This window comes from Mustela erminea, chromosome 7 (genome assembly GCF_009829155.1).
Source record: "Mustela erminea isolate mMusErm1 chromosome 7, mMusErm1.Pri, whole genome shotgun sequence".
Taxonomy (NCBI): domain Eukaryota; kingdom Metazoa; phylum Chordata; class Mammalia; order Carnivora; family Mustelidae; genus Mustela; species Mustela erminea.
Genome location: NC_045620.1, coordinates 13,712,861 through 13,736,933, shown reverse-complemented (window position 1 = coordinate 13,736,933; position 24,073 = coordinate 13,712,861). Strand labels below are relative to the sequence as shown.

Genomic DNA, 24,073 nt, shown 5'->3' with positions numbered 1-24,073 from the left:
CCACGTGTAGGCCCCCTCGAAAAGGACAGCTTCTACTCTGCTCCGGCTGAGAGTTGAAGCCCCTCGAAAAGAGGTTCAACATTACCAGACCTTCCAGTTTTTCCAAGGATGCCAATCATTCCCTTTTTAATGTAAAATTTGCCAAGTTTTTAAAGCCCCCATTAAAAAAAAAAAAAAGACCTCTGAGCAGGCCAATCGGAACAAGTCTGTGGGCCAAAGCCAGCACGAGGACTGCCAACTTCTAGTCTCTGCGGGAATCCTTGGTAGGGCTGGTGCTAGGGAGCGGGCTAGCTGCCCCTCTGAACCTCGGGGGCTCTGGGCCGGGGGTAGTACATCTGTACGTGAATGCCAGCTTTGCCACTTACTATGCTGTGTGACCTCGGACGAGACACTGTCCTTCTCTGAATTTGTGTGGGCTCTGCTCTCATGAAGAGACTAATACCTGCCTCTTAGGATTGTTTGAGGATTCAGTGAAATAAGTTAGGTAGAGCACCCAGTAAGTACATAAATACCCCTGCTCTGCTTTCTCCCCCCCGGGCTGACGGCTCTGCCTAAGGGAGCCCCTGGCAGCTCAGGCCTGAACCTCTGGTGAATGTGTAAGATTTGGGAGCTCGATGGCAAGGAAGGAAAAGGGCAGAAGATATTTTTGGCTTTTCTCAGCACATTTAGGCAGTTGCCTCTGCCTACACAAAGCTGGCCTGGCTTCAAATCCCACCACATCCGGAAGGGTCTTCTGAATCATCCAAAACAGCATCGGCTTTTTGAGGGGAATTTCTGGGTGGAGGATTCAGAACCATAAGACAGCCTAGGAAGAGGAAGTGGTAAGCCTTCAGATCTAGGATCAGCTTGACTCCAATGACTCCAATGTTGGAGTCATTGAATTTTACAGCCTGTGGGCACAGAATATTGCCACCCTCCACTCAGCCTGGGAACACGGAGAGGTGGCTAAAATCTTGCCAAAAAGATAATGCTACCCAGTAGACACAGAATACGAGCTATATATATTAAATACGAGCTATATAATTAAAAGTTTTCTAGTAGCTGCATAAAAAAGCAAGTTTATTTTTATAAAATTTTTATTCAACTTTCAGTAAGAGTTTTATTCAGCCTGATATATCCCAAACATTATCCACTCAAAACATAATCAATATAAAATTTATTAAGGGGATATAGTTTCTTCATTTTTTTGTACTCAGTTTTAAAAATCTGGTGTTTTTAAAACGGAAGAGAGTCAGTGTAAGGCATTAAAGAGGGGTGGAGACTGTGGCAAACAAGAGAGTTCACCTCAGTTTGCGTTTTCCCACCACCGCTACTCAACTACAAACAATTGTTGCCAGGTAACAATAGGGTCCCCTGTTGCCAGACTTTCTGGTCTTTTCTTTTCCAAGAGAAGCACAAATCAAGGTTTTGGTGTTTTTTAATCTTTTTAAAAAAGATTTTATTTATTTATTTGACAGAAAGAGAGATCACAAGTAGGCAGAGAGGCAGGTAGAGAGAGAGGGGGATGTGGGCTCCCCACTGAGGAGAGAGCCTGATGTGGGACTCCATCCCAGGACCCTGAGACCATGACCTGAGCCGAAGGCAGAGGCTCAACCCGTTGGGCCACCCAGGTGCCCCAACAAATCAAGGTTTTAATGTGAAATTTTCTGAATTTAAAAATATTAGAAATCAATTAATAGTTTATTTTTTATTAAAGATTTTTATTTATTTGACAGAGATCACAAGTAGGCAGAGAGGCAGGGGGAGAGAGAGAGAGGAGGAGGAGGCAGGCTCCCTGCTGAGCAGAGAGCCCGATGTGAGGCTCGATCCCAGGACCCTGGGATCATGACCTGAGCTGAAGGCAGAGGCTTTAACCACTGAGCCACCCAGGTGCCTCCAATTAATAGTTTAAAACTCATGAAAGGTGACCCCAAAATCCTGACTGTGTGCTGGATGCTGACCTGGGGACCACTAGGTTACAAACTCCAGTTGGGTCTAAACCTTCCCTGCCCATGTTTCCTCACTTTGTCCCTCTAGACCCAGTCTCGACTCTTCTTCTCCCCTGAGCCCTGGGATTAGACCTGGCTGGGCAGCCTCAAAGGACTCTCCTGCATTCTGGCTTTCGTGGGTGCGATGGTTAGTTTTCTGTGTCAACATGGCTATTTGGTCAAACATTATTCTGGATGTTTCTGTGAGGGTGTTTTTGAATGAGAGTTTCATTTAGATTAATGGAGTTTGAGTGAATCAGATTGTTGCCTCATTATGTGGTGGGCCTCGTCCAATCAGTTGAGGGTACAGATAGAACACAAGATTGACTTCCCCTGAGCAAGAGGGAATTCTGCCAGCAGATTGCCTTTGGACTCTTGCCTGGGTATACATATGTATATATTCCATCCTGCTCGTTCTGTTTCTCTGGAGAACCCTTACTGATAAGTTTGGGTTTGGTCATGGAGTGTGCCAGCAGGAGAGCTGAGGGAGGGTGTAGAGAAAGGCACAGGGCAATTTCCCTCTTTCGAGTCATCAAGGGCTGTCTGTGCCCCAGGAGGAAAGGTGCCAGCCCCAAGTGGGCTTCTGTGCCTCAAAGTCTCAGCTGGGAGGTTCTTCTCCTTCCCACCACCGAGGACTTGCGTGGTTTCCCACATGGTTTCCCTTGCCCTCTGCCTGCACCTTGGACCTAGACCCATTACTAAGAGGTCCTCAGATTGACTAGTCTGTGTGCTCACTATTGCCTTCTGAGACCCTGACTGTGCACTCTTCTTATCTCTCTAAAGTCCAAAACCTAAAGAACCTGCTAAGGTCTGTTATGGGTAGAGCCAGGAGTCCAAAGTGGCTCACAGAACTCCTCTTTCAGTGGCTTTTATTCACCTTGTTTTTCATCTATCATCAGTGCTTCCATCCTGCTGCCCACTTGACTCTGTAATTTCCTGATCTATGCACCAGAATACGTACCTGTGTATCCAAACCTTCCACATACCTGTTGTTCGTCACTTCTGCGGGTTGCTGTTTCCCACAGTGCGCTGCCCCATGTTTCACTTCAACACCATCACCCCACCCCCTGCCATGAAGGTCACCTAGGTGGCCTCCAGCTCCTAGGTACTGCCAACAGCAGAGGCCCGAATATCCTCCTACATAACCTCTGGGGGACCATGGGACAATTTTGCTGGGATATGAACCCAGAAGTAGGAAAAGTGGGCCACAGGGAATGCAGGTAGCAAGTTCCCCGAATTACTGCCGTGTCACTTGCCAGGCTGATGGTAGGGGGTTATAGTCTCCTCCCGTTCCACCATCACTTCTTGTCCCCTTGCTTAGTTTCCATTGGTTGGATTAGCGTGTTGTGGCATCTTGGTGGAACTTGCATCTGTCTGATTACAGGTGGGTTCAAGCATCTTTTTACTGAGCTCTGGCCATCTCAACACCCTGCTTCAAAATGCCACAGCCATATCTCACCCTCACCCTGCTTGCAGGTGTCACGGTAGGAGTCTTCCAAAGACAGTGGCCAAGCCTCCTCCCCTCTCTGTATGCGGATGCTACTCTCCTCACGAAGGAGTGGAACCTAGTTCCCTCCCCTTGGACCAGGCCAACTTTTGACTTGCTTTGATCAATAGAGTGTGACAGGGTTGAATTCTTAAACCCCCAAGCCCAGACCTTCAGGAATCATGTAGCTTCTGTTTTTTGCCTTCTGAGAAGCCCACTGTCAGGCTCAGAGGTCTGGGCTGACAGGCTCCATGGTCTGGTCTGGAGGCTCCATGGTCATTGTGACATTTAAGCTCCAGCGAAACTCCCGGCTGAGTGGCCCTGGCCACACCACGTAGAGCAGAGAAAAAAACCATCCCTGCAGAGCTCTGTCTAAATGCAGAAACATGGCGCGCTGGGGTGGCTCAGTGGGTAAGGCGTCTGACTTGCAATTTCAGCTCAAGTCATGATCTCAGGGTCGTGAGATCGAGCCCCATCGGGCTCTGAGCTGGGCATGGAGCCTGCTAAAGAGCCTCTCTCCCTCCTCTCCCTCTCCCTCTGTATCCCATCCCCTGCTCAAAGTCTCTCTCTCAAAAAAAGTTTTAAAATGCAGAAACATAGGCCAATAAGTTGCTGTGTTCTGTATAGCCACAGGAACTCAAACAGGTGTTTTGCTTTGTGTTTGTTCTTTCTGACCTCTTGTATTCCAGACCAGAATGTCATGCATATTTCCAATGAAATACCACCCCTGCCACCTACCTTCCTCCCAAGCCATCATGAGCACGTGACTGACTCCTTCTGGTCTCAGTCTAATGCCACCTCCTCAGAGAAGTCCTCCCTGACCACCCTGGTTGAAGTGGCTTCTGAGTCAGTTTGTCACATTGTCCAGTTTCATCTTTTTCTTAGCCCATATCATGACCCAGAGTCATTTCATTTACCTGCCCGCTGCCTGTTTCCTCAGATAGCACGTAAGTTCCATGTGGACGGGGACAGTGAATGAGCACATAGTCAGGTTTTAAATAAATATTGTTGAATGAATAAGGAGTGAACTAAGAAATGAATAGGACAGACTCTGGATCAGAGGGCAAGATTGCTTTCTTATAAATTCTGGCATAGACTCATTTATCGAATATTTCCTGACCACCTGGTATGGGCCAGAAACCATTCTAGGTATCAGAGTTATGGCACTCAACAAAATAAAGTTTGTATTCTGACAAGCTGGTATTCCAGATGGAGTGTAAGTTAATAAAGAATAGAATACATAATCTAGGGGCCTGGCTAAACACTTAGAAGAAAAATAGAGCAGAGTAAGGAGATGGAGAGAAGTGAGGGCAAGATTCTACACCAGATGGTCAGAGAAGAGCCTCTGGGGACGTGACATTTGAGCACAGACCTGAATAAAGTGAGGAAATGAGCACATAATTGCAAGTGAAGTGTTCTTGGTAGAGGAAACAGCATGTGCAAAGGCCCTGAGGCAAGGTAGTTTAAGCACATGGCTGGAATGGAGAGGGGAGAGCAGTAAAGAAATAAAGTCAGGAAGGTCAATTCCATGGAACCCCCAACTCAGGAATTTGGGGCCCTAAAGCTCTCTTATGCCCAGAAAGCAAATAATCTATAGGCCCAGTGTTGATTAACACTCTTTATTTTATTACATTTTCAATCAGAAGTATTTGAAATCATGATTCATCTGGTTACAGGTCCCACGGGTTTCTCTGTGAATGGACTTCTCCCGTCCCCTGTTCTCCAGGAGTGCATCTCCCAAGCCCTCTGGGCTGCGACTGTGACTTGATTACTAAAGTACTCACATGGGAAGAGGTAGAGCCCATCCTCCAACGTGGGGGCCTCTCCTCTCTCCTCCCGGCTGCTCCCAGGGAAACATCCATGACTCACTCGTGCCGTACTGAGTCTCTGGCTGCTGCTTGGGGATCATGGTCCCTCAGATGTGTAGGAAGGGAGACACGAGGCTTCCAGAAGCCCCATGGACACCTGTCTGGTGCCAGGCTAGCGCTGGGCCAATCCCTACACTTCTTGAGCACCCGCTGGGCCTGATACTGTGCCGTTCACTGGGGATACCCATGCGCTTCTGCTGGAAACGAGGAGGGATCAAATCATCTAGGAAAGCCCCCGCCAGCCCCTGGCTCAGGAGAATCTTGGTTGACCTTCTCTGCAGAAGAGGGTAGGATATATTGCCTGCCTGAGAAATTTTACCCTGGCCTTTGATGAGGCCCCAGTGTATCTTTTTTTTTTTTTTTGTCATTCCTGAAAAATGTGGCCTTTGCTAATTAAACACCTTTACCCCTCTGGGGATGGATAAGAAAGGAAAGACCAGCTGCTGGAATCAGGAGTAGCGGGCAGCGACAAAGGGCAGTGACAAAGGCCCCCGTGGGCCACACGTAGGAGAGTCCTCTCTGGAAGGACAGTAGGGCCGGGGCTTACAGAAGTACAGTGAAACTGATTCAGACAGAAAAATCCTAAAAAGCTTGGGTAGAGATGTCAGCTGGGGGTTTCTAGAATGCCCCTGGTGTGCCGGGGCCCCCAGAAGTGCAGCGAGGGGGGTTGGCGCAGCCTCCCTGTCCTCAAGAGGTCATCTGTCCCTCCCCTGTCTCCAAGGATTGAAAGTGGTGTACTGGCAGGGGTCACGTTCAAACAACGGGCACAGAATGGGCACCGACTGAGCAGGACACACCACGGCTGTGAACATCTGGAACACTGCGGCCCCAAAAGCCTTCCTCTCCGAGGAAGGTGACCTTTAAAGGCAAGATGACCTCTCCGGAGGGTAACCTAAGGTAGGCCGTGGGGGATGTTAGCAGTGCCCATAGGAATCAATGCCCCCCCCATTCCAACAGTTTAAGACAAATGCCATATTCCAGATTTGCTTCCTGTTGCTGGGATAGGGCGCTCTTGCATTCTAGCCATATAACAGCTCAGAGATAAAGGAGTTTATTTCTCTGGCAGTGGATCTGGGAGATGTCTGGGCCCTGACCTCCATGAAAGAGAAGGAGACCGTGTCCTAGATAATGAGCCTATGGGCCCAAGTGGAACACTGGAGGTCACCCTTGCTTGCTGCATACAGGATCACAGAAAAGAACTGCTCAAGATCGTCCTTGTAGAGTCCCAGCAGCAGGTGATGGCCGAAGCCTTCTGAGAGGGCCCAGCTCGAAGAGCGTCCTGGAGGGGGACTCAAAGGGTCCGAAATGTGTCGTTGGCCAAGGCGGATGGCAGTGCTGTGATGTTGGCTGAGTGGATGTCGGCCCAGTCTGGGAAGACGCCCAGCTGGAAGATGGTCTGTGCCCAAGTATTCATGGCCAAGCTGAGCAGCAGGACACCCATGAGGTTCATCAGGAGGCCTGTCCGTACCTGAAACAGAGCCCCGATGAAGAGAGGGATCAGCTCAGAGCCCATTGTACAGGTGGGAAAACCCACGCTCAGAGTCAGGAACGTATTCACTCAAGATCTCCCAGCCGGGAAGTGATGGTGCCAGGACAGGGATCCAGGCTGCGGGGTGCCCGAGACCCTCCCACCTTGTCGCTACCCTAGCCCGCCCCTCAGGGGCCATCCCTATGACACCCTTGAAGGGGGATCATTACTACTTCCGCTTTACAGAAGAGGAACATGGGGCTCAGAGAAGTTGGCTAATCCACATCACGCAGCTTGAAAATAATCTGGTTTGATCACTAACACACATACACACTCACACACCACACACACACACACACACACACACACACACACACACACACACTCATACATGCTCACACCTATCCACCTCCCACGTCTACTGAAGGCTATACTTCTTTGTTGGGAAGAACTTGTCTCAAGGACATTTTGACCTTTTTAAGTAGCTAGAACAAGTCTGCCCGCTTGTTTTTCCCCCCAAGCTAACCTCTTTTGCCATTCATTCCAACCCGGCGCTGAAAATCTGTGGTTTTCCGATCATTCGACCTTAGTATTGCCCAACTGTGAACTGTGCGGTGAGGGAGTCATTCACTCTCTTTTTAGTCTCCCTCTTTAAAATCTATTCCTCCCAGAGAAAGGCTCCCTTAGGTGCTATCCTGCCCTTAATGCTTCTCTCTTCCTTGCCAATTGCCCTCTTGAGCAAGCAAGGCTTCAGAACTTTTATCCAGGCAATCGTTTTCAGGGTGAATGTAATTATTTTGCTTTTTTGTCTTTGCCTTTATTTTTAGACTTACCTTCTATGGTGTACAGTACCAGTTTTCCATATCCAGGTGTGTCAGAAACTCTTCTCTTAAAATAGTCTTACTTAAAGTGTTTTTAAGTGTTTTTAAGGGGCACCTGGGTGGCTCAGTCGGTTAAGTGTCTGCCTTTGGCTCAGGTCATGATTCCAGGGTCCTGAGACTGAGCCCCACATCAGGCTCCCTGCTCAGCAAGGAGCCTGCTTCTCCCTCTCCCTCTGCCTGCTGCTCCCCCTACTTGTGCTCTCTGTCAAATAAATAAATAAAAATCTTTAAAAAAAAAAAGACCCAAGTTGATTTAGGAGAACGGTTATCTCCATATTGCACAGATGGCTCACGGAAAGGGCATCAGTGGTAAAGGGAATACACCCAGTGACAAGGTCAATGGCATTATGTTGTCCTGCCTCTGCTCTTGGAGGGTCTTCAAGCCCTGGCAACATTGGAGAATTGGAAGGGGACTGGCCAAATCTTTGGGGTGGCTGGGAGGAGGGCTGGGCTCCTCGGAGCCTGGCTCCAAGTGCCTGCTCTGTCCCGCATTCATCACGTGGACCACCTAGGCCATCCCTCTTGGGAGCAGAGCCTGCAGGTGGGCACGTGGCTCCAGACAGGTGGGCGGCTCTGACAGGTGCGCCCCTTTGTGCCCCTTTGTGCCCCCTTGTCTCTCCATTTCTCTCATGGTCTCCTCGTTCTCAGGATGGCTGTTATGTCTGATCTCTGCCCTCTGGCCGCTTTCCCTAAGCCTCTCTGTTTCACACTCAGCCCCCCTCCACCCTGCCGCCAGAGTGACCTCAGAAGGGCAGGAGTCACGGGACACCTGGGTGGCTCAGTTGGTTAAGCGGCTGCCTTCAGCTCAGGTCATGATCCCAGGGTCCTGGGATTGAGTCCCGCATTGGGCTCCTTGCTCGGCGGGGAGCCTGCTTCTCCTTCTCCCTCTGCCTGCCTCTCTGTCTGCCTGTGCTTGCTCGCTCGCTCTCCCTCTGTCTCTGACAAATGTATAAATAAAATCTTTAAAAAAAAAAAAAAAAAGAAGGGCAGGAGTCAAACCTCGTCCCTGCAAAGTCGGGAAGGAGAAGTGACAACATTCTAGAAAGGCTCCCTCATGGCTGTTTTCCTGCCGGGCCCGTTTACTCATGTTCCATACTTGGCCTCTGAATTAGTTGAAGAAGCTCTGTTCCCACTTCAAGGGGGAAGCAAGAAAGTGAATCATTCTCTGAGTTCTGTCCTAGCCCCCAAACACCTGATAACATCCAAGAAGAGCCAGATCCCAGACACATGCCAGGACATCAGCTCCCAGCAAAGCCCCCGCTGATGCTGGCCTCCGGGCCGCACCTCCAGTGATTTGCAGAAGAGCATCTAGGGTCCCCGACTCTCCCTCTGAGGGGAGCCAACCGAGGATTCCTAAAGGCACAAGGATGTTCCAACATAAACCCCAACCCCAAGCAACAAGGAGACTCGTTCTCTTGTCTCCGAGTCTGTCACTCCGTCTGTGATTCTGTCTGCCACTCGTGCTATTCAATAAGCTCTGTTTTCACTTTCTCTGGCTCACGTTTGATTTCTGTCCTGCATGAAGCCAGGGGTCCCTTGGCTGGTCCTGTGGGACGTTCCCCTGGGTTCCTGGACCCAAACTGCCTGCATCAGTAGCCCCGCTCAAATCCCTCTAGAGTCCTCCACTGTGGGCTGCGTAAGGTTGGGTCTGTGCCCTGCCCCTCGGCGCCCCTCCCCTCTCCCAGCCCTCTGGCCTCATCCTCCCAACTGGCTCCAGGCACCCCAGCCTCCTCCTTCTCTCTTGTTTGCTCTGTGACCTCTTTCTGTCTCTCACTCTGGCCTAGCCCCTCTCCTCCCTTCCCCTCCCGGTTTGTCCTGCCGGAGTCTGTGCGCCTGGAGAGACCGGACCCGGAACTGGTTTAAGCATATCACCCTCCTCCCTTCTACCAGTTTAGGATTTGCATTCCCTGAGCGTCCCCAGGCCTCCAGTGGAGGGGAAGTGGCATCGGGAGGCAGGAGGGAGGGAGGGAGGAGTGGGGTCAGCAGGGGTGCGAGGGGAGAGGAAACACACTGGTGGATCGCCCCACCACCCCCGCCAAGCCACCACCCTGGCTTCGGCCTCGGGCCCCCCCTCCCCGGGGGTGCAGCCTGCTTCCCCTCTCTCCTACAGATTCCAGGCACGGAGCAGTTGGCTGAACAAGTAAGAAAAGAGAGCACTGCCCCGAGAGAGAAGGAAGTCCCTTGTCCCCGAAGCAAACTCTGGAAAGTCATCATTCAGGCAGTGTTTCCTGAAATTGTCTAAGCATAAGAATTGACCCAGAGTGTTTGCTGAAATGAACCTAGATATTCCTGGTCCCACTCCAGATGACTTATTCAGACACTGGAGGGGCAGGTGGAGGAGCGCGAGCCGGGGTCCCCGCCAAGGCGTCTTGTCTAGCCCCTGCTGGCCACCCCCCTCTCAGGCCTCTGCTAGGACGAGCCCCGACTCACCATGTCTTTGACCAGCAGGTGTCCAGAGGCGAAGGCAATGGAGTTGGGGGGCGTTGAGACCGGGAGCATGAAGGCGTAGGAGCAGCCGACCGTGCCGGGGATCATCAAATACAGGGGGTGCACTCTCAGACGGATGGCCTGGTCCGGTGCGGTGGGGGGAGGGGACGACCACGACAGGGCAGCGGCGAGGAGCCACCACAACAGATGGAGACGGTCGAAAGCCACAGCCACAGAGACGGAAAGAGACGTGACGACAAAGGTGTAAGGGCCGAGACCAATCACAGCAGACAAGGAGACGTGTTTAGACACACACAGACAGACATGCAGCCAGAAACGCAGATCCACGGACAAGAGCAGAGACAGACAAGAAGAGAACCCAAACCAAGGGACACACGGAAAAGATATTCCCCCAGGTTAGTGACATTCTGGGGGCTGCAAGCTTGGGTGGGGGAGATTTTTCTAGAACCTTCTCCACCCTGAGAGTGCATCGTCAGACTGGAAGGACTTGCTAAGACCCAGCTTGCTGGCCCCACTTCCCCTAGTGTTTCTGATTCAGCAAGTCTGGGACGGCCTAAGGAGCCTGCCTTCCTCACAAGTTTCTAGCTGAGCCTGGTGCCAAGAACCACGGCTCTAACACACCCAGTCCCCTGCCTGCTCCTTCCCTCAGCGGAACAGTCCCCACAGCCAGTCCCTGGCCACCTTTAGTGGGGGCCTCACCAGTTTTCGGAGGCACAGAGAGGTCGAGATAGCATCGACTGATAAGCATTTCCCAACTTCTAAGACTCAAATGCGTCTGTGTGCTGGCCTCATTCCATGGCTGGCTCGTCACCTTGCCCAAAGGACGTCTTCATCTACAATGCCTGTTGGTCTCTCCTCTCTACTATCGGATTTAAGATAGGGCATTTTTTGGCCCCTCGAGGGAATTTTGATAACCCAAAGCATACACATTTTTCTCAAAAAGGGCTAAATTCACCCCCTGATGTGCAAAACGTTTTTGGTTTGGATGATAAGCACCGTTTAGAGCACCGTGTCATTCACTAGTGTCTTCTCCAGCAAAAGTTGCCCCAACAGACCTGGCAGGGTCCTCCCCGTCACCCCACAGCACCCTCATCTTTCTCAATCATCGGCTCCCTCAGATCCCGGGGGGTCTACGGATGGGGGTGTGAAATGGCGAGCTCACTCTAGAGGACAATTTGCCCACATCTAATAGAATTAGAGAAGTACATGCTTTTCAATGCAGGGGTCGTGTCTATGCATGGATCTAGATGGAATCAAAGGTTCCCAGACAAGGAAAGGTCAAGGGTGCCATTGTGGGATCACAGAAAAGGCTGGAAGTGACCTATGTGTCCCTCCGTAGAGAGCCTCGATAGACCCACCGCTATCCACTCGTACCAGAATATCCTCTAGTCACTGAAAAAGGGTGAATTGCATCTCTGTGTGTAACACAGTGTGAGCGCCATTACAAGTTCATGCAAAAATAAGCCAACTAAAACCCAAAACAAGGTGGCTCAGATACGTGTGCCTGGTCTATCACCGTTGACACACGAAGCGTGTAGTTGCCACACTGATTTAATGAGATCAGTTCTGGAGTCTATTAAGAGAATCATATGGCTTGGTCTTCTTTAATCTGTTTAAAGAGAAAACTCTGCTGATTGCTTGTTCACCGGTTTTGAAATTCCGAACACAAACTCGATTTGATCACGACACATCGTTCTTGTCCCATGGTCCTGGATTTATTTTGCTATTTGCATCTTTGTTTACGTGGGAGATGGGGTTGTGACTTTCCCCCACTGCCTTGGCTGTCCTTCTTTGGTTTTGGTGTCTGGGTTTTGTTCACCTTATTCCTGGATTGAATGATTTTCTCCATTATTCTGGGCTCTGAAGTACTGTGAGTAAGGTGGGAGCTAGCTGTCTTTGCAGGCTTGCTAGTTCTCTCCTAGCCAACCTTCCGAGGACTGGCTGGTGATTTTTAGGACAGCGGTTCTCAACGGGGGACGGTTTTGTTTCCCCTACCAGGGGACATTTGCCAATGTCTGGAGACATTTTTGATTGTCACGATTTAGGTCAGTACTACTGCTACCTCATGGATAGAGGCAAGCATGCTGCTGAGCCGTTCACCACCTACAGGACAGCCCCCCACCCCACAACAGACCATTCTTTGGCCCCCAATGCCAATAGTGCTGAGAAACCCTTCTTTAGAGGGAGCTTAGAACTTCGCCTACCGTTAGAATTTCTTCTGTGGTTATTTTTCTGCTCAGATTTCCTACTTCGTCTTAACCCACATTTGAAAATTTTATTTTCCTACAAAAGTCTCTAAGGAAGAAAAGTTGGTATGCTTCAAAAGTATTTACTGTGAGCCTTTCTTAAAGAAGAAAAAAGAATCAGGGTCTGACACCTGCATGCATTTTGGAAGAGAACAAAGGCCTCTGTAGCTGGGATGAAGCTCCTCGTGGCAGGGGACAGATTTCTGAAGTTACCCCACCCCCACCCCCGACTCCCGCCCCAGGACTCTCACCAGCTCTGCCAGCACCGGCAAGAAGATGATGATCGTGGCCGTGTTGCTGGCAAACTCGGTGAAGAAGGCGATGACGACGGTGATGAGCAGCACGGCCAGGGCGGGGGGCACGTTCTCCAGGGGGTGCAGCTGCCCACCGATCCACGCAGACAGCCCTGACTCCTGCGGGGCACGCAGGGCATCTGTTCACACCCCCGTGCAGCCACAGCCATCATCCCCAAGGCCTGGGTCTGGGAGGGAGGTTAGGATGGACCCCAGTGGTGACAACAGTGACTACCAGGGCCACTGAGACTCAGAGAGGGTCAGCGACAGGTCCAAGGCTACATCTTCTTGCCGACGGGCACCAGCCTCTCTGCTTCTTGAGCTGCTCTCTACTCCAGCGCTAGGACCTAACTCCTGGATCCCCCAAATAATCCATTTGTCTCTAGCGCCCCCCTGAGCTCCAACTGAAGTGAGGGGGGAAAACAGGACCCTCCGTGGATGGTGACAAATGACAAAAATATTAACATGATCATGTATGCAAAAACATTCATGAGTTGTCCGATCATTATGTAATGATATATACAAGATATCCCATCTACCATCTATAAAACCTGTATCAGATATATGTTAAATGCAGCCCTAACAAAATGATCACCAACAATAGAGATATTTGTGAGTCATGATAAGGCCGATCCATTACGATGATAACATAATATTGTATTATTACTCATTTTAGCACAAGAATCATCATCCCTGAGGCTTTATGGTTTGCTTGGTACCTGCACGCCATTTCCTCATCAACCCCTCCCAGCCTTCCTGGAAGGCAGACATTTGTCTCTGTGTCACAGACGAGGAAACTGAGCCTGGTGAGTTTTTGTGACTTGCCTACGGTCCCCAAAAGTCATAATCTGAGATGTCTTTCACATTCAAGGGCATGTACTTCTCTCTCTCTCTCTCTCTTTTTTTAAGATTGTATGTATTTATTTGAGAAAGAGAAAAAGCGAGCAAGAGAGAGAGAGAGAATGCAAGCATGGGTTGGGGGCAGAGGGAGGTGGAGAGGCACAGGGAGAAGCAGACTCTCCGCTGAGCGTGGAGCCCAGCATGGGGCTCGATCCCAGCCCCGGGATCATGACCTGAGCTGAAGGCAGACGCTTAACTGACTGGGCCACCCGGGCTCCCCACTGCTGTGTACTTCTGTATGCAAACATGGTCCTGCAAAGTTCCCTATCACTTGGGCACCATCCTCTGGACACAGCAGTCTGTCATGAAGAATGGTGATGGCCAGAGCTGACAACACCCTCCAGGACAGAGAAAGGACAAGTTAGATCGTCCCCTCCCTGGCTCTGGACTCCACCCCTGCCCTCGGTGTTGCAGAATTAGCATCGTGCCCTCTCCGCTGACTTCTGCAGGAGTTACTCTATGTAGGAGTATTTAAATCAAGTGTGTGCTTACCATAGCGCTTTTAGCAACCCAGTATCCTTTGATATCATACACTTGGGTTTTTCAAAGAAATTGTATACATTTCTTTTATATTTGATGGAAAATTTACTGCTTATCTAGAACTTAAAATTTCATAATGGATTCTAGAACACAGCATACTGTTTTTATGTTTTTACATAAATAAAATACTACACTTGGGGGCGCCTGGGTGGCTCAGTGGGTTAAAGCCTCTGCCTTCGCCTCAGGTCATGATCCCAGGGTCCTGGGATGGAGTCCCGCATCAGCCTCCCTGCTCGGCGGGAAGGCTGCCTCCCTCTCCCACTACCCCTGCTTATGCTCCCTCTCTTGCTGTGTCTCTCTCTGTCAAATAAATAAATAAAATCTTTAAAAAAATACTACACTTGTCTCCAGAATTGACTTAAATGTTATCTCCAAGGAATGAATAATAAATGCTTAAAGATATTTTTCCCTAGAAGATGCTTTGTAAAATTTAGATGCTGCTTTTTGTCTGATAGCCTAGAAATGATGGCACATGGCAGAGTCAATGCCCCAGGCCTTCCCCAACCAGGGAACCCTTAAAGGGGAAAATGGGGCCACTGGTTTTTCCCAGAGGCCACAGGTCTGGCTAAGAGACTGATGGCAGTTGTGTGTGATTTAAGGGAGAGAGGCTGGAGAGAAGGAATATTAATGACTTGGATGAATGAGAAGCCAACTCTGGGTGGCAGGCTTCCAACCAACATCCCAGCACACTCGGGTCCTTGGCTCAGCTTCTGCAACCACAGGGAGGTCTGGCAGCTTCAGGGGAGAGAACCCCCGATGCCTGGGGTTCTCTTGGGGACTCCCAAGGGCTTCCTCTGCCCTTTCCCATTTCCTTAGGTATTAGAAGCTCCATTTCCTTGGAAACACATGGTCCCACATTGTCCCAGGGACTCTAGAACCAGCAACAGGCAAGGTGAGAGGCCATGCAGCCACAGGACGAAGAGAAAGGGCCCCAAAGTCAGCTTAGGATTATTCCTCATGTTAATCCTTCCTAGCTGTGTCATCCTGGACAAGTAAGTTAACCTCACTGTGCCTCAATTTCCTCATCTGTAAAGGCAAATATAACAGTGCCTGTTCCAGAACGTTATTATTGGGAGAAAAGGAGCAAATCTACAAAAGCAGTTGGAAAACGCCCCAGTACGTGGTGAACCCCCAACATGTGCCAGCCATCATTACAAGTCACAAGATGCCAGAGTTGGAAAAACACTCAGAAATTGCCCAGTGTGTTGGTTGTCAAACTGTGTTTCTTAAGGCCCGCAAAGATGTCAAGAAATGCCTGAGGCCCCACTGCAGGATGGGAGGGGAGAGGCTTGACAACTTGAAGAGCCTCATCAAACACAGTAGACTCGGCTGTGTGTATACAACTCTGTATAATAATTCCTAGGGAGAGAGCCAGTGAATTTGGTTCAAGGAAAGAAAAACGAGAGGACGTCCTGTGCATGTGTGAACATTCAGACCACCGTACCGCTTATAAGCTGTGTGACTTCGGACAAATTGAGGAACATCTCTGTTCCTTGGTTTCTTTAGGGGGTTGTGGTCAGGATGAAACAAGTGCATGCAAAACATAGTAAGCATGGAATAGGATTCACTATTCTTATCTGACAAGCACTTAATACAGAGTTTACTCTGCACTGGGCACTATTCTAAAGACTTGGCTAATATAACTTATTTAATCCCTGTAACAACTCCATGAGGTGAGTTGTAAAATTATCTCCCATTTTATGGCTGAAGAAACTGAGGCAAAAAGAGGTGATGGCTGGCCGGAATAAATGAAATGACTTGTCCTAGGGTTGGAATTTTGAGCTTATAATCTAGCTCTTATTTCATTAGGCTACCTTTCCAATAAATGGCAATCATCATCATCATGGCCATCACCATCAGCCTCATCATCATCACCACCACCATTATCATCATCACCACCATCATCATCACCACCATCATCACCATCATCACCATCACCACCATCACCATCAACACCTTCATCATCACCATCATCACAACCACCATCATTGCCACCATCACCACCACCATCATCACCATCATCACAACCACTACCACCATCACCACCACCATCACCATCATCACCACCACCATCATGATCACTACCACCACCATCACCACCATCATCATCACCACCACCACCACCATCCTCTCTGAGGTGACTCTCCAGCAAGAAGTGAGAGATGGGGAAAATAGACATGTTTCTACTTGCCTACAGGCCTTGCTCCCTTCTGACTTACTCTTAAGCTCCTATAACCTGAATACATATTCATAGATAAGTTTATTTGGGTGGTGATTAAATGAGATATATGTGAAGGTGCAGAAGAAGACCAATTTTTCAACTCCTGAGATAGGAAAACTATAATAACAATAACAGTAGTGAGGTTGAAGGTGGCTCTGGTTTTAGCACTGGTGTGTATCTGCCCTGTGCTGGGCACGTTCCATGCCTCACATCATCAACACTCCAAACAGCCCATCTCACAGGTCATGTCCAACAAATGTTCACTGAGCATGTTGCGTACGAGGACTCTTCTTGATGTCGGAATAGGAATGACTAAGACAGATGTAATGTAAGCCCTCACAGAGCTTACATTCTTACATTACAAGAAGCAAACAAATGATCAGGAAATTTGGGGGAAGGAAACAGGAAGGAAATAATGGGAGAGTGGCTACAGGGGAAGCTACTTAGACATGGTGCCAGGGAGGACCCCTGAGTTGGTGACCTTGGTGCTGACCTGAAGGACCAGGGCTCAAGATCTTGGGAAAGAGCATTAGGCAGAAAGAAAAAAAATGCAAATGTCCAGGGGTGCAAATGAGTTTAGTGTGGCTGACATTAAGGGGCCAGTAGGATTGGAGGGGAGCCAATGAGGGAAGAGAGGTAGGCACGGATACCAAGGAGGTAGGCAGGGTCCAGGCCATGCTGGGCCCTGTGTATAGGCCAATGAAGCCTTCAGACTCAAGTCTAAATATGTGGGGAGTCATGGGCAGTTTTATAGGGAGAGAAAATGCACTGAGGACACTAAGTGGGTTTAAGTGAGTTGCCAAGCTCAGAGAAAGCCCTGGGAACAGCTTCCAGCCCTTCCGAACCAGCACTGGGGAGTCCACACATTCAGGCTCACGCTGGACCCCATCCAAGGATCTGGAAGCCCCAGGAGGCCTGGCAGTCGCCTGGGGAGGGCACTGGGCAGAGGCCAGGAAGCAGGGTGTGCCATGAGCGCTCTGGTCCCTCCTGGGGCAGGCTGTGCTGGCCTGGGGAGGGACTGGTACCAGCAGGGGTTGGGTGAGGAGGGCAGCTGCACGACAAAGCCCTTGTTGAACAGAAACCCCAGCGGCGGTGCAGGGCTGGGCCAGGAGCCAGACTGGCCTCCCAGCATGCCCAGCTGTCCTGCTGCCCAGCCTCCACTGAGAGCTGAGACTTTTTCCACCACATCCTGAACTCAAAGAAGCCTCTGGGGGTACAGGGTATAGAACCATCTCCTCTATCCCCTGCCTCAGGTACAGGCAAGGTTCACACCACCTGGATAAGTGGCACCTTCTCCACCGAGCTGCTCAGGCAAGACTCTCCATGTCATCCCTGATTCTGATTTCCCGTCCCCCCCACCCATTGCCTCCAGATTCAATTATAATAACCAACCACATCGGCTGTGTTCCAAGTGCTCCATATGCATTGGCTCATTTCATAACTGTAACAAGTCTGTGACTTGACACCATGAGTATTCCTGTTTTGCAGATGAGAAAACCAAACCACATAGCAAAGAGGTCCAAGACCCACAACTCCAACCCAGACAGTCTGGTTCGACAGCCCGTTCTTTTTACCATTGCATTGCGCGCGTGGCCTCTTCAGGACCTGGATAATAGGTCATTTCCCTTGGGAAGCCTTCCCCGATACATCCCCAGTAGAAGGCAAAAGTGAGAAAAGTCAGATGGGCAGGAGTTCAAATCCCAGCTCTGCTACCTATGAGCTGTGTTACTTAGGATCAGTCGATTAACCTCTCTGGTCCTTGGGATTCTTAAAATGGAGACAAAGACAGTATTGTTGCTCAACCATCCTTTTGTTCCCCTTGAAGTCTATACTATTGGACTTGTATGTGTTATTTGTTGAGGGAAAAATGAGTAAAATAAAAATATATGTCCTTGAAGTCTATATTATTGGACTTGTATGTGTTATTTGTTGAGGGAAAAATGAGTAAAATAAAAATATATGTCCTAAAAAGGAGTCATTGTGTCAAGAACCTGAATGTGCCACCCAGATCACTTTCAGTGAAGGCTTTGTGGGTGACCTGATGTAACGGCTTAGCACTCTGAACTCTGAGGGCCCACTTGTCCCAGCGCAGGGAGCTAGGGCCCGTGAACAGCAACGGGCCTCCACTGTCAGCCCGAGGGGCTGTCTGAGACCTCGTCTTGTCCAAGGTCGCACTCACTCATGGGGTGGCTCACAAGCAGGGATGCCGGGGTATGGCCTGGCCATCTCAGCCCAGGCCGGACATCTCCAAAGGGCCAGCTCAGCTCCACGCTCCCTGTGGGGTTGGTGGAAGTGTCGTGGGGTCTGCTCACGGTTGTGCTTCCGTCCCTGCCCTCCCCCTGTCCACAGCCGGGAACCTTGGGGGCACCACCTAACACCCCTCTTCACTCGCCTGCATTGCAGAGTCTGCTCCCTGGAGGGGGAACCCACAAGAGCCACAGGACGAGGGTTTAGAGAGAGTGCGGGGAGTTCTGCGTACACCCCATGTGCGAGGTGTTACGCCAGCTCTTACGTTCTCTAATTACTTTCAACAGGCCCGAAGAGTAGAAACATTGATCCAGTTCATAGATGAGAAAGCTGGTGCCCAGAGAGGTTTAGAAACTTGCCCCAAGTGCCCCAGCGAGGAGTGGTAGAGCTGGGATTTGAATCCGGACCCTCAGACTCTCGAGCCTGGGCCTCTTACTAGCATACCCTTCGTGGATGTCTTACATCCTATCCACGTTGGAACCTGAAAATTAGAACTGAATTAAAGAAAGGAAGCAATCTGAGAGGGAATCTCAGGTTTCCTTCACCTTAGTTTCAGATTAGCCCTTAATCGGCTGTGGTTTTAAATGCCTTGGCTTACAAGGAGAGGTGGAGCCCAGCATCGTGAATTGGAGGGGTTCAAATCCCGGCTCTGACAATCTCCTGGTTTCACAAACATAGGCAAGCTACTCAGCCTCGAGTTACCTCCGTTCCCTCATCTTTGAAGTGTGGACGCAACCGCACAACTGGACAAGAAGAATCGAACCCCCATTTGCAAAGCGCTTCACGTGATGCCTGCACTTGGGAAGTTCTTGAAAATGAGCCATTAGGAGGCTGGATTCTGAGAGCTGACGACTAGAGTTGGAACCCCAGCTCCTGGGCAGAGTGCAATCATACAACCCTCAGGGAATTGCTTAACTAACTTCTCCTTGCCTCAGTTTTCCTATCTGTAAAATGGGAACACAAATACTACCCAGCCCCTATGGTCAGCGTGAGCATTTGAAGGGGTAACAGCGAGGCTGCCCCTGCTCTGAGCAGGGCCCTCTGACCCTGCACCTGCACTGCGCCGACAGCCACAGCCTCCTGAAATTCTGTGCTCTGTTCCCCTCGCTCTAGTACCAGCCCTGCCTCTGAGCTCACAGAGCCATCTAGAACAATATTCATAATCACACTAACTAATATGAACAACTTCTAACATTTATATCATGGTGGTTACGAGCATAGGCCATGGCATTAAACTACCTGGATTCGAATCGCAAGTGCATAGCTGTGTGACCTTAGGCAAATCGCTTTACTTCTCTGTGCCTCAGTTTCTTAGTCTGTAGAATGGGGATAACAGTGGCATTCTTGCCAAGCCTTCCCAATAGGCTTATTGGGAAGTTTAAATGAGGTAATGCATGTAAAACATGAGTGTCTGGCCCCAGGGGGAGAGCAAGGCGGGGTTATTCCTCTGAGCCCAGGGGACACTGCCAGCCATGAGAGTAGGAGTAGTTGGTAGTAGTGTGCTCATCGTGGGCTCCTGGAGCGTCTGGATCAGACCTTGCTCCTTTTGTCCACAGCACCAGATACTGAGGTTGGAGCCATGATGATCCCAGTGTGGCAGCTGGGGAATCTGGTGGCCGTCTGTGTGCTCTGGCCTGGGCAGCCAGGACAGGGGGACCTGCGTCCTCCTCCCCGGGCTTGCAGCTCTTACCTCACAGCCTTTGGCCATGGCGAAGCCCCCTCCCAGGAGAAGAATGATGTTCCAAGGCACCGTGTCCTGAACCTTTTTCCAGGTCAGCAAGGGCTCTGTCTCTTCGTTGGAAGCTGGGTGGAGAGAAGACACTTAGCCTGAAGAGGGGACACGGGTACCCCCCGGGGGGCAGAGCAGGACCCAAAACACACCCAGGACACTCATTCTGGGGAAGGGTCACCAGCCCCTGCAGCCCCATCTTTGTGGGGACACCTGAGGGGTGGGTCTCCCGGAAGCCACAGTCTGGCTCCAGCATCTGATGTCGGAGCTTCAGGGAAAAACCCCTCGAGCATCATGAGGGGCCTCTGCTCCATTCAGAATGAAAATAATTGTCATGGCTTCCAGAGCGTGAGAATCTCCTGGAACCAGGCACCCCACCTCCGCGCAGGACATCCTTTCAATGTCCCCAAACCCCTTCTGGGGCAGTGCAGCTTTCATCCTCATTTACCATAGAAAAGCCTCGCTTTGTCATTGAATGTGTACAGGAGGGAAAAAGTGGAAGGAAATTCAGGAAAAGAGAAACACGGTGTATCTTCAGTTCATGGGATTGTGGGAGGATTTTATTTCCTCAAAAGCAGCAGTATCTGCGAGCAGGGGTTAGAACGAGATGCGGCAAATGTCCATGAAGAGAGAGGGGGTGGACACTCCAGGCTCTGCCAGCCTCTGTGGAACCTGGAGGCCACGTAGGGTGGGAGCAGCCACAGAAAGGACACATGTGAGCAGGCGTGGCTCCCAGGGAACCCTGCTGACCAAGGTGGGGTTGCATTTAGCCTGAGGGCTGGTTTGCTACCCCGTGTTTGGGAGCATAGGCCTGGAGACAGACCCTGCTTGGATGTTGGCTCACTGCATGCCCTTGATCGTGACCAGCCCTTGAATGTGACCTTGCCCCCATATCCTCGGCGGACATGTGGTGCAGAAACAGCCCCTGGAGGGTCCCTGGACCACTGATGAGGCGACAAGAGCTGGTGGTGGAGGAGGACACGGTCCTGTTCGGCTCACAGCCAGATCCCCGCGTCCCTGCCAGGCACCCAGCCTGTACTCCAAAACGCTTGACTGCTAATGTGATGTAAGATGTGTCACCCGATGCCTGCAGCAGGGTGAACGTTCCTGAAAAGGAACCGTCCCCGCAGGTGGCCATCAGGGAGGCCGAGAGGACAGGTCCAGCTCATGCCCAGGGGCGCCCTCCTGCCCAGGACAACCACTGACACTTTGTTTCTCCTTCTCAGCCTTTTCCAAATTTCGTTATCTAAGATGAAAGCTGGAAGATGGCTCAGCTCTCCACCTTTAGGCAAGAAAGTATTATTTCATTAATTCATTAAAGGCAGGCAAGGTCTGAAAAAATAAAGGGACTTGCCGCATGTAGGAGAAGGCCCCAAGCATGGGTTTAACATCACACAGATTAAATGAGTGACGTGGTGAGCACTGATGAGGCCACCTGCCCCATGATAGGCACAGATTGTGCCTTCGCTTGATTGTCTTCACGATGTTCCCATCCGACCACGCCCTGGCGGCTGTTTCCTAAAAGCAGAGCGTCTGACTATGGGAATCTCATACTTCTAGCCCTGCTTTGTGCCAACGAGCTGTCTGAAGCAGTGGCTGGAAAGCACAGGCTCTGAAGTTGAACTAGATTCGAATCCAAGCTCTGCCGTTCGGCTGTGGGGTGTGAGCTAGTGACTACTTCCCTGAGCCTCAGTGCCCTTATCTGTAAAAGGGAGCAATTGTAGCTCCTCAGAGACCCTCTGGGGAGAGGAAACGGGCCCCTGGGGGCAAAGGAATCAGCTCTGGGTGTGGGCCAGAGCAAGCCCTTGGTTATTCATTTCACAAATATGTATTGAGGACCTACCACATGTCAAGCACTCCTCTAGGCTCTGTGGATTCAGAAGTGGCCAAAACAGACACAATCCCTCCTCCTAGAGAACTTACGTTTCCAATAAGGGAGGCAGGGGAGAAACCAATAAATATATAATGTCAGGAAATATAATGTGTTGGGAAGGAAAGAAAATAGGGTAGAAGGGTGGAGAGTGACAAGGCAGGGATGCTTTTCTGGGTAGTGTAGTCAGGGAAGGCTTCTCTGGGGAGGTGACATTGGATGGAGTCTGTGTACAGTGATGGAAGTGAGCCACAGGACATCTGGAGGAAGAGCTTGGTGGACAGAGAGGAAATGGAAGTCATCACTGTCCTCGTCCCCACCATCAGCCACAGGCACACTGCCCACCAAAGAGGAAGCATTGCCTCGATACTTGCTGAGTGACATAAAGGGACAGAAATGCAAGTGTGACTTTACCCAGAGAAGAACGGAAGACAGAGAGTACAATAAGAAGATCAAGGTTGGCCTGGACGCCTGGGTTCTACCCCTGTCTCTGTTTAGCTAGCTGTGTGACCTTGATCAAGTCACTTTCTCTCCGTGGGAACTGGCCACTCTCTCAGGTTCCGTGTGAGTCCTGCTGGCTGAGTACCAGAACGCATCATTTCAGCCCCGTCCTTGCGGGCCCACAGATGGTCAAGGGACAGGGGGTGCTCCCGGAGGCTGCCCTCTCCCATCCACCAGGCAACACCCGAAACTCCAGCCCAAAGAGCTCTCGGCTGAAGTGGTGAGCTGCACTCCATGGGCAGACCAGACCCAGCTCCTAGACGTGTTCTGCTGGTGGCCCACACAGGGTTTCTCAATTCAGATTCGTGGCCAACACTTAAAAGCAGGGAGATTGCATACAATTTTTGTTTGTTTGTTTCTCTTGAAAAACCAGCAAATCTGGCAAAACTAGCCTTGCTCTCCTGCATGGTGACACTCGGTGGAAACTGAGTCACAGATGCCCTTTCCTATACAGGCTTTGGCTTGCAAGTTTTCCACAGACCTGACGATGTGAGAGGGTTGCCCTGATGCGAAGGCTCTGGCCAGTCACGAGCCCTCTCAGCTGCTGTTTTCCTCGAACAGACATTGTTCTGTTCCCACAAGGCAGAAGGAAAGCCGGTTGGGGAGGGTCGTGTGTCACAAAACACATTTTCCTGCGCCCAGTCTGCCGCACCCAACACTCTTCCCTCCCTGTGGGCATTTGAGTTTGCAACTTCTGTTCTATGAAACTACTCAAGCCAGGAATGAAGAATGTCTAAGGGACATGTTCATTCTCGAAGTGGGAAAGCAACCTAGGAACAGACAACCTAGGAACTCACCAGGGTCACCCAGCAAGTCAGTAACTCGGCTGGGATACCGGACACGGACAGCACAGGCCCTCCCCACAGCCCCGGCAGAGAGGAAGCCTCTGGCTTTCCAGGTGACGGAACCACGGACAGGACCCGATCAAGGGCAGCCGATCCCCAGGCTGGCCGGGCATCTACGAGCTGGCCTGGTGGGAGGGCTGCCCAAATACCACACCAGACCAAGCAGATTCTTCCTCTCAGCAGTATCCATGGGAAGCAGAGAGATAGCAGGTGCATAGACGTATAGCGAAAGATCAAGGGACAGAGGGCAAGCAAGGCTGTGGGCTACAGGGGGGCTGGGAGCTGGCTAGAAGTGATGGGGTAGCGGGCAGCCACTGTGAGCCGGGAGAAGGTGGGCATTACGACAGAGAGGACACGCTAAGGGAGCCCAAGTTCTAAAAAAAAGCAGGAACTATAAAGAGGCCAAAGCTTAGAAGCGGTAGAAAGTATGGAGAGGCCGGGACATGGTCCCCGGTGCGTGTGATGAAGGCCAGCAGGAGGCCAGACAGAGGAACAGAAACAGATCCTGCCCGGGCTACGGAGTCTTTGCCCACAGCTCCTCGGACCCAGGGTTCGCTCAATGG

General features: G+C 50.7%; 1 protein-coding gene across 3 annotated transcripts in view; it reads right to left on the bottom strand.

Annotated features, from left to right (window-relative positions):
• Window positions 1-5,669: 5,669 nt before the first annotated feature.
• Window positions 5,670-24,073, bottom strand: part of SLC13A3 (solute carrier family 13 member 3) — a 69,082-nt gene continuing 50,678 nt past the window's right edge. For all 3 annotated transcript variants that reach the window (XM_032350457.1, XM_032350459.1, XM_032350458.1), the window contains exons 10-13: window positions 20,256-20,368; window positions 12,616-12,777; window positions 10,101-10,238; window positions 5,670-6,789 (exon numbers count right to left, since the gene is read on the bottom strand). In XM_032350457.1, coding sequence (XP_032206348.1) covers window positions 6,613-6,789; window positions 10,101-10,238; window positions 12,616-12,777; window positions 20,256-20,368 — 590 coding nt within the window. In that variant the 3' untranslated portion in view covers window positions 5,670-6,612. The remainder of the gene's footprint in view (window positions 6,790-10,100; window positions 10,239-12,615; window positions 12,778-20,255; window positions 20,369-24,073) is intronic.